This window comes from Nanorana parkeri, unplaced genomic scaffold (genome assembly GCF_000935625.1).
Source record: "Nanorana parkeri isolate BGI_ZX_2015 unplaced genomic scaffold, ASM93562v1 scaffold592, whole genome shotgun sequence".
Taxonomy (NCBI): Eukaryota; Metazoa; Chordata; class Amphibia; order Anura; family Dicroglossidae; genus Nanorana; species Nanorana parkeri.
In genome coordinates, this window is record NW_017306860.1 from 788,944 (window position 1) to 804,287 (window position 15,344).

General features: G+C 42.3%; 1 protein-coding gene across 2 annotated transcripts in view; it reads left to right on the top strand.

The window, feature by feature from the left end:
* CD9 (CD9 molecule) overlaps positions 1–13,303 on the top strand; it is a 30,753-nt gene extending 17,450 nt beyond the window's left edge. Inside the window, exons 2-9 of one of the 2 annotated variants that reach the window (XM_018562692.1) lie at positions 6,912–7,014; positions 8,451–8,548; positions 9,384–9,458; positions 9,773–9,874; positions 10,675–10,756; positions 11,670–11,679; positions 11,738–11,819; positions 13,183–13,303. In XM_018562692.1, coding sequence (XP_018418194.1) covers positions 6,912–7,014; positions 8,451–8,548; positions 9,384–9,458; positions 9,773–9,874; positions 10,675–10,756; positions 11,670–11,679; positions 11,738–11,819; positions 13,183–13,248 — 618 coding nt within the window. In that variant the 3' untranslated portion in view covers positions 13,249–13,303. Of the gene's footprint in view, positions 1–6,911; positions 7,015–8,450; positions 8,549–9,383; positions 9,459–9,772; positions 9,875–10,674; positions 10,765–11,669; positions 11,680–11,735; positions 11,820–13,182 lie in introns of both variants that reach the window. The other variant, XM_018562693.1, reaches the window with a different exon arrangement.
* The last annotated feature ends 2,041 nt before the right edge of the window (positions 13,304–15,344 follow it).

Genomic DNA, 15,344 nt, shown 5'->3' on the forward strand with positions numbered 1-15,344 from the left:
CGTCCCCGTGTGCCAGCTCCTCCCCCCCCCCCCCCCCCCCCCCCCCTGACAAAACAAGAACTAAAGTAGGATATAGATGGTTAGAATTTCATACGAAAGAAGTCGTTTTGGGAACGTTGAATATCAATTGGTATGGTGCAAACGACAGACGAGAACCGCAATGTTCCCGAAACTTTTCGAAGGAGTAGGATGAAAAATGTTGCTTAATCTATCGCGTTTCTAACAGTAATGTGTTTGGTTTTTTTTGTTCGAAAAATCCATTCATTCCAAAATAGAATGTTAACGAACAAATCAAAAATCAAATGACATTTGGAGCGGCACGTTTCTGATGCCAGTATTCGAACGTTCCGACGGGATTATTTTGTACGGACATTTGTGCAAAAATCTACCCGTGTATACCCTACTTTAACCCTTGCAGTGCAGGGGGAAGTTTTTGTTTTTTTGGTTTTTTTTATTCCAGGAGTTCTTCCTTTTTAAAGCCTTCTTCTTTTGCCATTGTTCTGACTTTTATCCGTTCTTCCCCCTCTCTCATACACAATCGCATACTTTATTTTTATTGAATACCCTTTTTTGCTCCATTCCTCCTGCTTATCCCTTATTCCTTACTTGTGTGGCGGGAAACGTACACTCAGCCTCCTGCAATCCTCTAGGGACCTCCATGGTACAGATCCCAGAAGGCTGCAGGTAAGTGTTGACATATGGCGATGCTTCCCTCCTGCATAGATGTCAGCCATACCTGTCAGAACGAAGAGGCAGTTTTCAGGGATTCCTTGTCATAGACCTTTGAGGGTGGTTGGCCGTGCATGCAGGCCTTGCAGTTTTTTGCAGATCTGTGCATACGAGAGCAGTGCTGGCCGGTTCTGCCCATTGCTTATCTCAGGATGGGGGGAGCAGTAGTAATCCGAGGGGTCAGGTTAACATAGTCACTCTGTGTTCCCCAGACTGTCGGATCGGAGTCCCTCATCTCCCATCTGCAGTCATTTTCAGGTATGCTTTCACATCCCTTAAAGGGACTGGATGAATGTGCACAGAATAGACGAGATGTTTCCTGTGATACACAAGGTTGCGTTTTAAGGCGCTTGCTGAACCCCCTTATCGTTCCTCCGAGAGGAAACTGTGCAAATGTTAAAGGAGAACTGTAGGGGTTTCTATACACACTGGAGAGCGGCTTAATGTAAATATTTTTATCAGTGTGTGTTATTTTAATAGCTTGACTGGTGTATCTAACCCCTAGAACAAGAATGTATATACTGAAACTTATTAATCCTTCCATGTGGTGGCTGCATTCCTTTTTTTTTTTTTTCTTCTTTTCAAGCTTTTCACCTTTTTATTTTAACCTGGTGATCCAGTAACACTTTATATCCTAGAGTGACAACACTCACTGGGCGCTCGTCTCTTTAAAGAAATGTTGTCAACTTAGGACAGGAAGTGTTTTAAGACCACAGAACATTCTAGTTTCCATAAAATGGGGGGGGGGTGTTCTGTAGTCCACAGAAGTGGACTGGGCAGGGCTCATTTCTGTGAAGAACAGAGGAAGAGAACACAGGAAGTTATCTGCTCATTGGATTTCTGACAGGATGAACAAGTATTTTCAGTGACAGGGATTTCGATCACGTACAGAGATTTCCTCTAGTTTCCTATTGTGTCTACAGGACATGAAGTGAAAAATCTCCTCAGTGGGGGTTTAACCGATCCCTGTTTTTTTTTTTTCTTCTCATTTAAAAAAAGCTGAGCACATGTTGTAGTGTGTACCTTCATGTGCTGACGCCTGCATGTGTGTGCATCACCCTATTCCTGTGGGCCTTCAGGGTGTGTCCATGCATCCAAATTCACATATTGTAGATCCCCACCTCTTTATGCTCCAGTGATCATGGTCACCAGGACAGATGGGGTAAATCTCCCCAACAGAGTCACAAAGAGCACCTGAGGATCTGATCTTTTCACACTCCTCTAAAACTACCAAAACAAAATGTTGGTTTTATATTCATTGTACCATCAAGCTGGATATTGATATTCAATGTGAGCCAGATGCACCAAAAAAAAAAGGAAATCCCATGAAAAATATACACAAACCTTTCATAACAAGTAACATCCCACCACTTTATAACAATGCCATTATAAAAAATAACTAGATAATCTGAAGTTTTATTCATAAATACACAAGCATGTACCTCGCTAAAAATGTGTTCAAAATCATTAAAACCGCACTAGTCCTCACACCAGTCCACTAATACACCACAATATGAGCTGATGGCAATGGGCTCACATAGTCGGGCTTGATGTTTTATGAAATTTGGAGCGGTGCCCATAGCAATCCGAGAAAAGGACGCATATTCCAATATTCGCTCGCCCCTCTGTTCAGTATATGTGTATTGTGCGTGCAGAAAGATTTGAAGTCTCCAAATGGCTTCTTTGTGAGTTTCGGTTCCCTATAAAACATTTTCCCATAAACGGATCAGACGTGTGTTTTTTTTATCCAAGTTACGAGGTTGGCAATAATAAAAGGCTGCGCCGATGGTAATAATACAGCTGCTCTCGTATATTCCTAATGGCCCTTACGTAAACTGTGGCGAAACGTTCCAGGGCTTGTTCAGGCAAGATGTCCGTGATCAAGGGGTTTTCTTCTTCTTTTTTTTTTTTATTACTAGTTTCTCATCTGTTTTTCCTAATGCTGGTACTGGTCATATCTTGTAGTTTTCCCAGATTGGGGAACTAAAATGATTGATTTATCCAAAAATATCTTTAAAAAACAAACTTAACTGTCATATGTATACATTAAAGTGACTTTGATATCACTTTGTTGTATGTCAGTTGTCATTTTTGGCACCATGGGACTTTAAATTGTCTGCTCTTAGTGTTTTATGGAAATGGAGGTCAAGAATTAAGCTGTCGCTTTTAAAAAATATGACCCCCCCCATCCAGGTAATTTTTCAGTGCTGAGATAGTTTCACTGGCAATTGCTCATTCATGCAACACTGTACCCAAATGCATTGTATTCTTTCTTTTTTTTTTGTAGACCGAGCTCTCTTTTATCTCTTACTATATAAAGGAAAAAAGAATGTGTGATTTTTTTTTTATTCCCTTTTTGCTATAAAACATATTAAATAAAAATGCCAGAACAATGTAGACCACCCCCAAAGTTGGATCACTATGGGGCGTGCTTGTATTCTGGCATTTTGGAGTGTATACTGTAAAAAAATGCCAGAATACAAGCACGCCCCATAGTGACCCAGCAGCAGATTTGCTTTGTCTGTTGTATTCAGAGAATGCTTGATGATGTAAATCATTGTTTGTTGCCATGAAAACTTCCTCTTATGTGGTTTTCAGGTCTTTCACACATCTACAGGTGAAACTCGATTAGAATATCGTGCAAAGTTCATTTATTTCACTAATGCAACTTAAAAGGTGAAACTAATATATGAGATAGACTCATTACATGCAAAGCAAGATAATTCAAGCCGTGATTTGTCATAATTGTGATGATTATGGCTTACAGCTCATGAAAACCCCAAGAACCCCAAATCCACAACCTCAAAAAAGTAGATTATTACATGCAATCAATAAAACAAGGATTGTACATAGAACAATATCGGACCTCTGAAAAGTACAAGCATGCATATGTACTCAGTACTTGGTTTGGGCCCCTTTTGCAGCACTTACTGCAATTACTTTTGCACGATATTCTAATTATTCGAGTTTCACCTGTATGTTGTCACAGGTCTGTATCTTTGTGGCCACATTGACCTGGGGTGCACACAGCCATACATGTGCAGTAACCTGACCCCCGAGGGACAGCTAATGCGTGCAGCCACCTGTACAACTCAATGACAGGAAGGACATATGCCTGTCACTGAATGCAGGCTGTCTGCATCTAGGACCATGCATAATAGCATCCAGGGCAGTGCATTCCTACCTGTACAGCTGCGCAATTTCGGGTTGGCGTGTAGCAGCACAAAGCCGCCGTCCTGTCATGGAGTTGTACACGCACCAGCTGTCGCTCTCAGCGCAGGTTTCTGCACAGGAGTGGACACTGCACATCTGTGTGCATCCTAGTGCAGAAGGCCTTCTAAAGCCTTACCATCCCTAAGGGCTAGTTCACACCAGATGCAGTTGTGATGCAGTCCGTTCAGTTTGGCTGCTGCAGCCAAAATACATCACTATGCTTTCCTATGGGATTTCTGGTGCTCTATTCACACCAGTGAAGTCTGTGGCTGGTCTATTTTAGCTGCATCGGATTGCAACACAACGCATCAAAAATGCATGCAAATGCCCTGGAACTCACCTGAAATCTCATTTTAACCCCTTCATGACTGAGCTTGTTTTTAGTTTCTGTTCGTAAATGACTGAAGGTCGCACCAGGCGTATGAACTAGCCCTAAGTGTACATCATCGTAGTTCCACCTATAGTATTAAAGGTGACCTTTGGACCAGCAGGTAAATGCACCTGCCAAAACATTCCAATTCAATACAGCTAGTCTTGTGATCTAGACAGAATGGAAACTTTACATTTTTTCACAGCAGGTGAAGGAAATGTGCACTGAGGGAGTGTTGAAACCACCAAATTAGTATGATAACCAGGCAGCAAGTATGCCATTTTGATGGTTTTAGGTGATGTACAGTGAGGGAGCATAGTCCCCCTAGGACAGGAAGTGTGTTACTGGCAGGTTAAAAAATAAAAAATGAATTCACCACATCCAAGGGCTCATTCATATGGGCATACACAACCCTGTGCAGAGACCTGCTCTCGGGAGGGACGGTGCTGCGTTTTAATTGTATGCAGCCTCCTGTACATCCCTATGGGAGGACGCGGCTGCACTTGTTGCCCGCAGACCCGAACCTGCACATCCATACAGGTCTGGGTGCTTCCACTTGGACGCATACTGCCTGTCTGCAATTACACCCAGGACCTGTCCCTCCCGAAACCAGGTCTCTAAACAGGAGTGCATGCCCTATGGATGTGCACGTCCATGTGAATGAGCCCTATATACTGGTAAGGTGCAATAAACTAAGTTTTAAGCCAGGTTGCCAATGCTGCTGACTTTTGCCTGACTTTTGAGGTTTGCTCTAGTTGTTGCTGATGGAGCTGGCTCCTGGATTAAACAGACTGGCTCCTGAATTCCATATTAATTTGTCCACCCCTAGTTGCATTGTTCTGCAGTACAGGTCTCCTTTAAGACCACAGGATGGTTTGAAAGCTGTCAGGCAGCCATGGTGTGTTCAGTTGTTAAAACACAATAAGAAACGTGATCCTATTCCCAGCATGAAGCTGTTGGATAAAAGTGAGTAGAACCAGTTTGTACAGTGATCCCTCCTTCCTTGTAAGTGGTATATGAGTGAGCTACAGCTCTTTGTTAAATTCCGGAGAAGGATGAGTCACCTGGATGGAAAATCTGGGTGGAGAACAGCCATTTGACTCATTTAGAAGCTCCCTGAGCTGGCTCTGGTGTCCTCCTATCCAGCAATCTCAACAGTTCAGTTCACTGGGTAGATGAAGGCAACAAGTTTAATACAGAGCCCTGTTCAGCTAAAAGCCGAAATGAACCTTTCATGTTTAATACTGTAAAGCAGTAACGATACTTATACAGCACAAAAATAAAGTTTGTCTTGCCAAGTGTTTCAGTCAAGCTTCCCGAGCTGTTAGAGCACCGATTATGGGGCCCTGTGTTTTGAAGGCCTAAACCAGTGTTGCCTCCTTTTCTTCCATCGAAACCCGAACACTCTAGCGACGCACACAAATTTTTTTGGGGGAGAATGAGTCATAGCTTATTTATATGTAAATAGCGCTAACCATTCATATGTAAATAACACAGTTGAGGGCCAATAGCTCCTATCTTAATTGTGGTTGCCCCTGTCTGCCTGACATCTTGTGTCTGGGTTTCAGCTGCCATGAAACCCTTGCACGACATTTAAAACCCGTCGGGTGAATCCTGGACAGGTGGCAACCCTAGCCTGAACAAACATTCAGGACATCTGTTTAATACATGCACACAGCAAAAAATGATTTATTGTACTTTTTTGTTTTGTTTTTGGGGTTTTTTTCCCCCAAGATTTATTAATTGGTTTTTACATTCTATACTTATATTCTATAAATGAGACAAAAGAGATTCCCTATCAATATTGCCTACCTTGCTTCATTATGCCTGGACATGCTGTTTATTTATCCATGTGACCAATGAGACTGCCAGTCTGCAGCTTTCTATATTTTATATTTAAGCCCTTTTATTAACCAAACCAACTTTAACAATAACCAAAGTAATTAACAAAATAATATACAAATACATACTCTTAACGACTGTTTGATCCGAGAAGGGGTCTTAGGGTGCCCAACAGCCCAAAAAAGGCCTGTTCTAAAAACTCCTTCCATGTCCCCCGCCGCACCCCAACCAGCTCAAGGACAGTTACTGGTTCCAAGGGACCAAACCCTCCCCCTGCAATTACTGACGCCAACGGGGGAAGCACCCATACCAGTTGATGGCCCCCCATTTGTGTAACTTGCTCAGAGTTTCAGATCCTCCCCCCCTATCCCGCCAAGCTGCCATGACATAAAAAAGACCTTGCAACCAACAGAAAACCACAAAATTCAGAGAGGGCGGGTGGGACAACCTGCTTCCTCCGTCGCATTTCCAGAAAGAATGCCCCTCAGCCCTTACAGTTCCAACCCATGCGGCTCCTCACGGATATCTGACCCCAACGTCCAATCAGGCAAGATCAGCTAATTCCCATTTTATTTTAAGCCCTTCTCCAGGCACTTTTATAAAGTTCACACAGGTTGAAAACGAAGGAAACTTTTCTTAAGTATTTGTTTTTTTTTGTAGAGAGTGGGGTCATTGTGTCGATCTTATTGTGGCAGGATGTTCTATATTATTTATAAATGAAATACACATCTGACCATTTTCTCTTTACCTTCCACAGTTGGCGGGCACAGCGGTCTTGGCAATAGGACTATGGCTCCGATTCGATAGCCAGACAAAGACCATGTTTGAGGCAGATTCCAGTGCTAGTTCATTTTATACTGGTAAGATCGACTTTTATGTAGTAACGTTTTTTATTAGGTGTTCACCGATACTAGTATCGGTGCCGATACCAAGTATTTGGGCGAGTACTCTCCCAAATGCTCCCGATGCCTATCCTGATACCGGAACTTACGGTATAAGTTCCTGTTCACACCTGGTCATTTTGACGCTTAAAGCTAAGTGCGACAAAACTACACAAGAAATCCCATTCTTTTCTATGGCCCCTGTTCACACCTGAGTTTTGTTGCAAGCTGTAAAACGCCAAACGCTGCATAAGGTGCATGAGCTTTTCGGGCAGATTACAGCACGTTTGGAAGCACATAAACGTGCAACACAAGTGGTTTGCATGTTTATGTGCACGTTTGCTCATTCACAGTAATGCATTTTAAATCTGCTCAATAAAACGTGTGTCTTTGTATATGCGTGTCTAACGCACGTAAACATTAGCAAAACACAAATCGTGTGAGGGAAAGTTTGCACGTAAAAACGTGTGGGAACGCTGACACCTAGGTTACATAGTATTTGAGGTTGAATAAAGACATAAGTCCATCAAGTCCAACCTATAGTGTGTATGTATTTATGTTTGAGCAGGTGTGTGCGTGTGTATTAGTCCATGTGCGATTTTGCTCTTAGGCGTACCTGTACCCCTGTATATTATGGAGTGTCCTAAGAAAGGAGTTCAGAGAATTAGGTGCTAGGCTGAAGGAAAGTACCTCCACGGTGGTATTCTCTGAGATACTGCCGGTGCCAAGAGCCACTCTGGACAGGCAGCGCGAGTTGCGGGAACTTAACAAGTTGCTCCGGAACTAGTGTCGGAATGAGGGCTTTGGTTTCCTGGAGAACTGGGCCGACTTCTCATTCGGTTACCGGCTCTTCAGCCGAGAAGGGCTGCACCTTAATGGGGAAGGGAAAATGGGGGGGGAAATGGTTAGAAGACTGGAGGAGCTTTTAAACTAGATAAATTACCTATTAAACAACCACTCTTGAAAGATAACATAGAAGGAACAAATACAGGATTAGATAGTGGGCTCACTCCAGTCAACAGAGTCAACATAGTCAAAGTAGTAAATCAAGCCAATATAGAGATATAGAGGTGCGAATGGAGACTTGGATATGTGCAAAATATCTGTGTCATGCCAAGTGCATGGTTGGAAATGCTCCTCATTGGCCAGGGTTGCCTTTTTACAGCCTAGTCCTCACCTGAGTACCTTGGCCCATCTTATAGGAATGGGAGAAGAATCGGCCTTGGATGGAAACCCTTGGACACTCCAGGGGATGTAATGGGCAGCCTGTAGTGGGATCCCTTTTATAGGTTCTGAATGCACTAATTGAATCCTCTGCTGCTTATAGTCCACCTAACTATTTTCGCCTTTTCTTACCAGTAGGACACAAGCCATGTTGTATGCTGATGGTAACTTTTAATGTGTTTTTGTTGCAGGGGTCTATATCCTGATTGGTGCAGGGGCTCTCATGATGTTGGTTGGTTTCCTTGGTTGCTGTGGCGCAATTCAGGAGTCGGAGTGCATGCTGGGATTGGTAATAATTTTGTTATACTATAGCTGTGTTACAGAATTTCAGATTCCCATTCTTGTACAAGAGAGATTAAAAAATATGGAAAAAATTAAGATGGCTACCAGCAAATGTTATAGTGGAACCTCAGGCAAAAGTGTTTTGTTTGCCTTGGGTACAGCAAAGCAGGGTTAAAGGGTTAGTTCTCCTTTTAAAATTGCCCATGCATTCGAACACCCCCAGTACATTAAAAAAAAACCCTGCTTAGATTTTGAAAAATAAGCTTCTTTTAATGTTCAAACCTGTACGCTGTAACAGCCTCTCCCAAACTTGTCCTTTTAATGTCATACCTGTAGGCCTGCGCATGGCCTACAGGTATGACATTAAAAGAGGCAGATTTTCAAAATCTAAGCTATGTTTTGTAATGTACTGGCAATGGTAAAATGCTTGTGCAATTGTAATGTAAATGTGAACCAGTTAAAAAGACACCCACAACCTGTGCCGAAATATTAATCCCTCCTCCCCAGTAGAGCAATCCTTAGCTGCCTGTGGCTGTTCCGCTTTTCTGTAAAGACCAAATGCAGCAAAGTAGGACCGCCAGTGCTGCCATGAGGCAACCGCTTGAACTGCTTAGCAGGCATGATTGTCGTTTAGTTACTGCTTGATGCTGGGCAAGAAGGCACCTTGTGTCAGGCAGAGAAGTCCCTTGTTACCACCAGCCTAAGTTTACAGCAAGTAGAGCCTTCCCATCAAACACCATTTATAATTATGGTTGGCACTCGCTTTGTCAGAACTATAGGGCACATTGTAGGCCTTTATATTATTGCAATAAAATATATATATATTTTTTTTTCCTCTACAGTTCTTTGCTTTCTTGTTGATTATTTTTGCCATCGAGATTGCTGCTGGAATTTGGGGTTTCGCCAATAAGGACAAGGTATGCCTGTGAAATTTTTCAATTCATATTCGGGATTTATGTGGAATGTATAAAAATATATGCAAGTTGTTTAATATTGGCTTTCATTTTTGTTATAAGGGTTGCTACATAAGTTGACAGCAGGAGGGACAGTACAGTTGACCACCCCAGCCTACATCTACTCTCCACCAGCCCTTTTGGCCCTTCCAGTATGAAATGTATCTAGTGGTGGTGGTAGTAGTGTGCATTTTTTGTTTTTATTGTGCTCTTTGTTTTTTAGCACTAGCATGTTTTTTTCTTTTTGTTTATTTGTTTTTTATTTTCTCACCTCCCAGATTGTACAAGAATTGCAGAAAATCTATACGGACACATATGAGAAGTACACTTCAACTAAGGAGACATCTTTAAAGGAGACCCTGAAGACCATCCATTTAGCTGTATGACTTTTGTTTTTTATTTGCTACAGATAAACATAAATGAAAGAATACAAATGCTTACGATAAGGCAATAAGGTCTGAGTTGGGCACTGATAATGAGAGACCAGGCGTGGAAAAGTGCTTACAGGAGGTATTTGGGTCACAGTGCTCGATGGTAAAGCGTAACTTGGGCCAAGATTTTTTTTGTATTGGATAAAGCAGAGAAAAGTGCAATTTGTTAGGCGTTAACGTCTCTGACCCCCGAGTGGGCAGAGGTTCCCTCGCTTTCTGTCCATATGAAATGGGACAACATTTTTTTGGGGGGGGCTGGTAGCTGTCACTGCAATAGGAAGATAAGGACAGCAATAAAGACATTGTTTTAACCTGGAGGAGATGGCTTGGGGAGAAGGCAGGTGGCCCCTGGAAGTGATGGGGTGTGCAGAAGTGGGGGAGACCCTGGGAGCGAGATGGGTTGTGGATGAAGCAGACAGGCTTGGAGACGATGGCTTGCGAAGGAAGAACAAGACCCTGGGAAGAAATGGGTTATGGGGTAAGAACAAGACCCTGGGAGGACATGGGCTATAGGGGAAGAACAAGACCCTGGGAGGAAGTGGGGTTATGAAGGAAGAACGTGGCATTGGATGAACACTGAAAGCTAACTACTGTGTTTTTAGAAACTAGGGACCATCCTAAAATCTTCATACTCTTCTAATATTTCTTAAGACTGAGGACAAGTAGATGCATTCACTCATTATAAAGAATGGTTTGTATGGTCTACCTAACATCCATTTCTTCTCTCCCTTTTTATTTGTGTTTTACAGCTGGACTGTTGTGGTATAGTAGGAGGTATTAGTCCTCTGCTTACCGATACTTGCCCTCCCAAGGATGTAGTGGACACCTTAACTACGCCGGTAAGGTACCCTCATTATTATCTTAGCAGCAAGCATTGAATAGTATCTGGGTGGCAGCTGCAGTTTTTACACAAAATATCCAGGGAAAAGTTAAACCTTTTCCATGTAAAGTAAACCTGCCCCAAGTCTAAGCAATGTAAACTGAGCATAAGCAAAGGTTACAATCAGTGAAAACACATGATTCAGAGATGCGTGCATTTTTTTAATTTTTTTTTTCCCCTGTAAAAATTCACGTTTGACCCTCCCGCATGCTGATCCTTTCTATTGGTCAGTGAGGTTACCTGTCAAATTAAACAGCCAGTAGGGAAGATGGGATATAGGCGGTGGCAAGTTTATTTATTACAAAATCCAGATTTGCACATAACTTGAGCTCCTTAGATCTCTGGAATTACTGATCATTTTAGGGCTGCAACTAATGATTATTTTCATAATTTGATTAATTGGCCGATTTTATGTTTTCAAATAATCTGATAAAAAAAATCAAATACTATCCTTTTAAAAAAAATATACACAAATGTAGTGTTACAAACACAAAGTTTACTTCAGAATTACACTGCATGCACAATTTTTTTGCAGTCACACTACCCTGGAATCGCCGGGTAAATACCTCTGTAGCATTACTACTGAGATAAGTATCAGGTCACCCATTACTGCCCCCTTGCTGCAGAGGAAGGAGGGAATTCACCCTGGAAGTACCTGGTAATAGCGAAGCTGCTTTTCAAACTTTTTTTTTTTTTTTTCCTCCCCCTTTTTAGATGCATGTTTAATTTAGGCAGGGGTCTCTTTAGACTGCACAGGTCCATAGCCATAATTCCATAGCTGGCACACAGCAGGATGGGGCTTGTGGTAACATGCTTATAGGTGCCTCCTCAAGTGGTTGCTGACATGCATATGAAATCATATTTGTGTAAAGAAATATTGTATGCTGAAAGCACATCATAGTTTTTGTATCCTTCTCTGCTTTCTACTAGGCCTGTCCAAAAGCAATCGAAACTGTCTTCAGCACCAAATTCCACATCATTGGGGCAGTTGGAATTGGAATTGCTGCCATCATGGTGAGTATTAAAGTTAACCCCGCTTTAAAAAAGAAAAATGGAACATTGTAATCGTATAATCCAGGCATCTCAGCTTTGTGAAGTGACTGAAGAGTAGTAAAACATTACCGGTGTTATGTCCTGGGGTAATGCACCTGACATTGCCCTCTTCATTGAAGCTCAGCCTTACCCTGCGCCAAAATGATAACACAACCAACAGGGTTATTCACTAAAGGGTGAAGAGTTTGGAGAAGTCAGAAGAAGTGAACAATCTAGGACAACATAGCTGATTTGGAAACATTCTCCAATTCAGCTCAATTTCCAGTTCAGCTATGTTGTCCTAGATTGTTCACTTCTCCTGCCTTCTCCCAAACTCTTCACCCTTTTGTAAATAACCCTGTAAGTCTTTGTCTTGGGAGGCATCAGAGACGGTGAGAGAAGTGGAAACAAGGAAGTCTTGCCGAAACATGCTTGGTGTACGCATAATACAAGTCCACCCTTTTGAGAGCCACCAGCTAACATTTTGCACCACTGATGGCCCATATTCCCAGATACCCCTGCTGACAATCTGGAACCAGAGTCCTACCTGATCATGTGAACACTGTCGGCTATGACAAAGTGATCAGGAAACAAATAGTAGAGAACGAAGCGCGATGACTCAGGTGGGATTTGATGTGGGTGTGGTATTTAGCTCACCAAGAAGTGAGTTAAATGCCACACACCCCCTGTCGAATCCCACCTAAGTCATTGCGCTTCGTTCTCTACTTTTTGTTCCCTCAGCACCCACGTCGGGACACCCCGGTCCGGATTTAACAGAAGCCGCACACCAGCACACGACACCAAACTTCCCCCGAAAAGCGTTTAAAACATTGGACTTTCTCCTATAACTTTTCACATGACAAAGGGATCACATGCATGTTTGCGTCATTGACAAAATAAACCTTTAGCCTGCAGATGCAACTGTAGCCTAAAGATGGCAGTGCTCATGCATTTAATACTGTAGTTGTCGAATACAATTACAATATTTAAAATATTTTTGCACATTGTCAGGCTACAAAAAAATATTACTATAGTTGTACCTAAAAAGCCTTGCATTTCCATTAAAAAAAAATATAAAAACTATTGAGGTTAATATGAATTCACTAGTGTTAAGTTATTCACTCTCAAAGACTATGGTTTCATTAGCTTTTGTAAGAGCTTAGAAACACATTCTGGTTAATTACATTAGAAGGCTGGCAACCTTTGGCCTGAATGTAATAACACTAGCATGTAGCAATGGGTTTCCCTAATTGACTGTAGCAGCTTGTAGTTCTACAGTACGGGATACAGTGATGAGATATAAAAGATGATGGTAAACGTTTAATTTCCTTTTTTGTTTTTGCAGATTTTTGGAATGGTCTTTAGCATGGTCCTTTGTTGCTCAATCCGAAACAACAGGGAGATGGTATAATATTGGACTCAATCGGTCCATGAAGGGTGGGGCACGGAATCGATGTCAAAAAAAACAATTTTAGTGTTCAAACAGCCTTTTCTAAAAATAAAGTTGTGCTATATTTTCTGTATTTTTGTTTTATTTTTTAATGCCAACCTGTTTTTTTTAAAGGTCGCTCTCTATGTTTTGAAATGTTAAACCAATGATGCAAGGTACTCGATTTTGTTGATTGGTTAAATTCTTATATATATATATATATTGTAATATTTATAAATGGTAATACTATGAAGGGCTTTGTTCAGTTTATTCCGTTTAGACTTGTCTTTCGCTTTCTTAAAATATTAATCGAAGTATAACTTAAGTTGAACATAATTTGGTACTTAATTAAAAAATACACCCAAATGAATCATGGCCTTCGTCTATATTTTTAGTGCTCGGTCAATCTAAATGCTTTTTGGTTTTTGTTTTTATTTTCCTTTTTGATTGATGAACAGGCTTTTTCAAGGTAAGTTAACATGTTAATTTACATGTTAAATGTGGTTTGCCTTTTTTTAATGATAAATGCAGATGGGAAGACTATTACTCCTTTACAAAGCTAGACGATGCTGGAGGGGTTACGAGGTAAGGAGCATTGTATCTATCATTGGATGAGCGTTTCTATCCTTTCCCCAAGCTACTGCAGAGAGAGCAATGCGCTGTCAGCCTAACAGGCTGTCGGTAGAGCTAGGCCTAACTCTTCACTGTCAACCATGCCAATATCCAAGCAGTTACATCCAAGCAGTTACAGCCAGGGGTGTATCTACTGCAAGGCAAACTAGGCATTTGCCTAGGGCGCTTTCCAGGCAGGCGCCAAAAAATGCTGCCCCCAAACCAGTTAGGTGAGAGAAAATAAATAAATTATATTATAAATTATTCATAAATTACTGCCAGTACTCCTGGACCTGGTGCTTCTTTGACTGGGGGACCAACGTGTCCACCTATGCCGCCTACTCCTACATGCTGCAGCTCCTTCCTCTTCCTGGTGAATGTGCTGTGCAATGTATTGGTGTGTGTGACCTTCGTCCAGATGCACTGGCAGTTCGGACTTCCATGGGAAACCGGCACCCAAATTTCTGACTTCAGGAGGGGAGGAGCTTCCGCAGGATCCCCAGAGGTGAGATCCAGATGGTCGTCGTGCTCATCGGCACCTCCGTGGTGGTGAGATCGAGGAAGTGCAGCCTATAAACTCCATTCAGGGTTATGTCTCTAGAGCGGGGCGAGCTACAGAGCCCAGCGGCCAAGGCTAAAGATGGGTAACTGCAGAATTAGAGGGCCCAGCATATTAAGGCAGAAGATCGGTGTTGCAGCTGCAGAACTAGGGAGCCCATCAAACCAGGAACAGAGAAGGTGGCTATTGCAAAGGTAGAACTAGAGCGTCCCGCTACATAGCACAACCTGTCAGAATCTAGATACACCGTGCGCAGGTTAGACAGGTTATGCAAAATGTCTTAAACAGGAAGGGGTGGGACTAATTTAGATTAAGGATGGGGGGGGGTGCTCGGGTTTAGTCTTGCCTAGGGCAGCACAAAACCAAGATACACCACTGGTTACAGCAGCAGCAAGGGTGACAAAGCTGCAGTCATTTCATTGCAGAAAGTAGGGGGTTGTCACCCCATCAAAATATGCCTTGCCCATCAAATAGTTCTACTGGCAGGATCAATGGGTATTTACAAAATGTTCCAGGGGGTACTTAGAAAAAACAAAGCCTGGTTCTAAAATTTATGGGCAGACATCAAATGTGATTTTTATAAACGGACCAAAGTTCTGTCACCAGCTTGCCAATTGCAGAGTAATGCAGAAAACTATTATTTTAAAGAAACTCTGGGGAAAGGGTTAAGTGCTTGTGTCTAGGGATGAAAAATAACAGTTATACTCATCTGATCCTCTGAGCCAGCTGGATCTTAGACCGGTCCCTGGAACCTCTCCCCTGCCTACTGAAGCAGTCTAAGGTCCTGTAAATCATCATGTCCTATACACAGTGTATAGAATGTGGGGACACCAGGGGATATGCCATTGCTGCAGTTTAGGAGGCTGGAGGGAGCGCTGTCGGCAACTGGCCAGCTGAGCAAAATTAG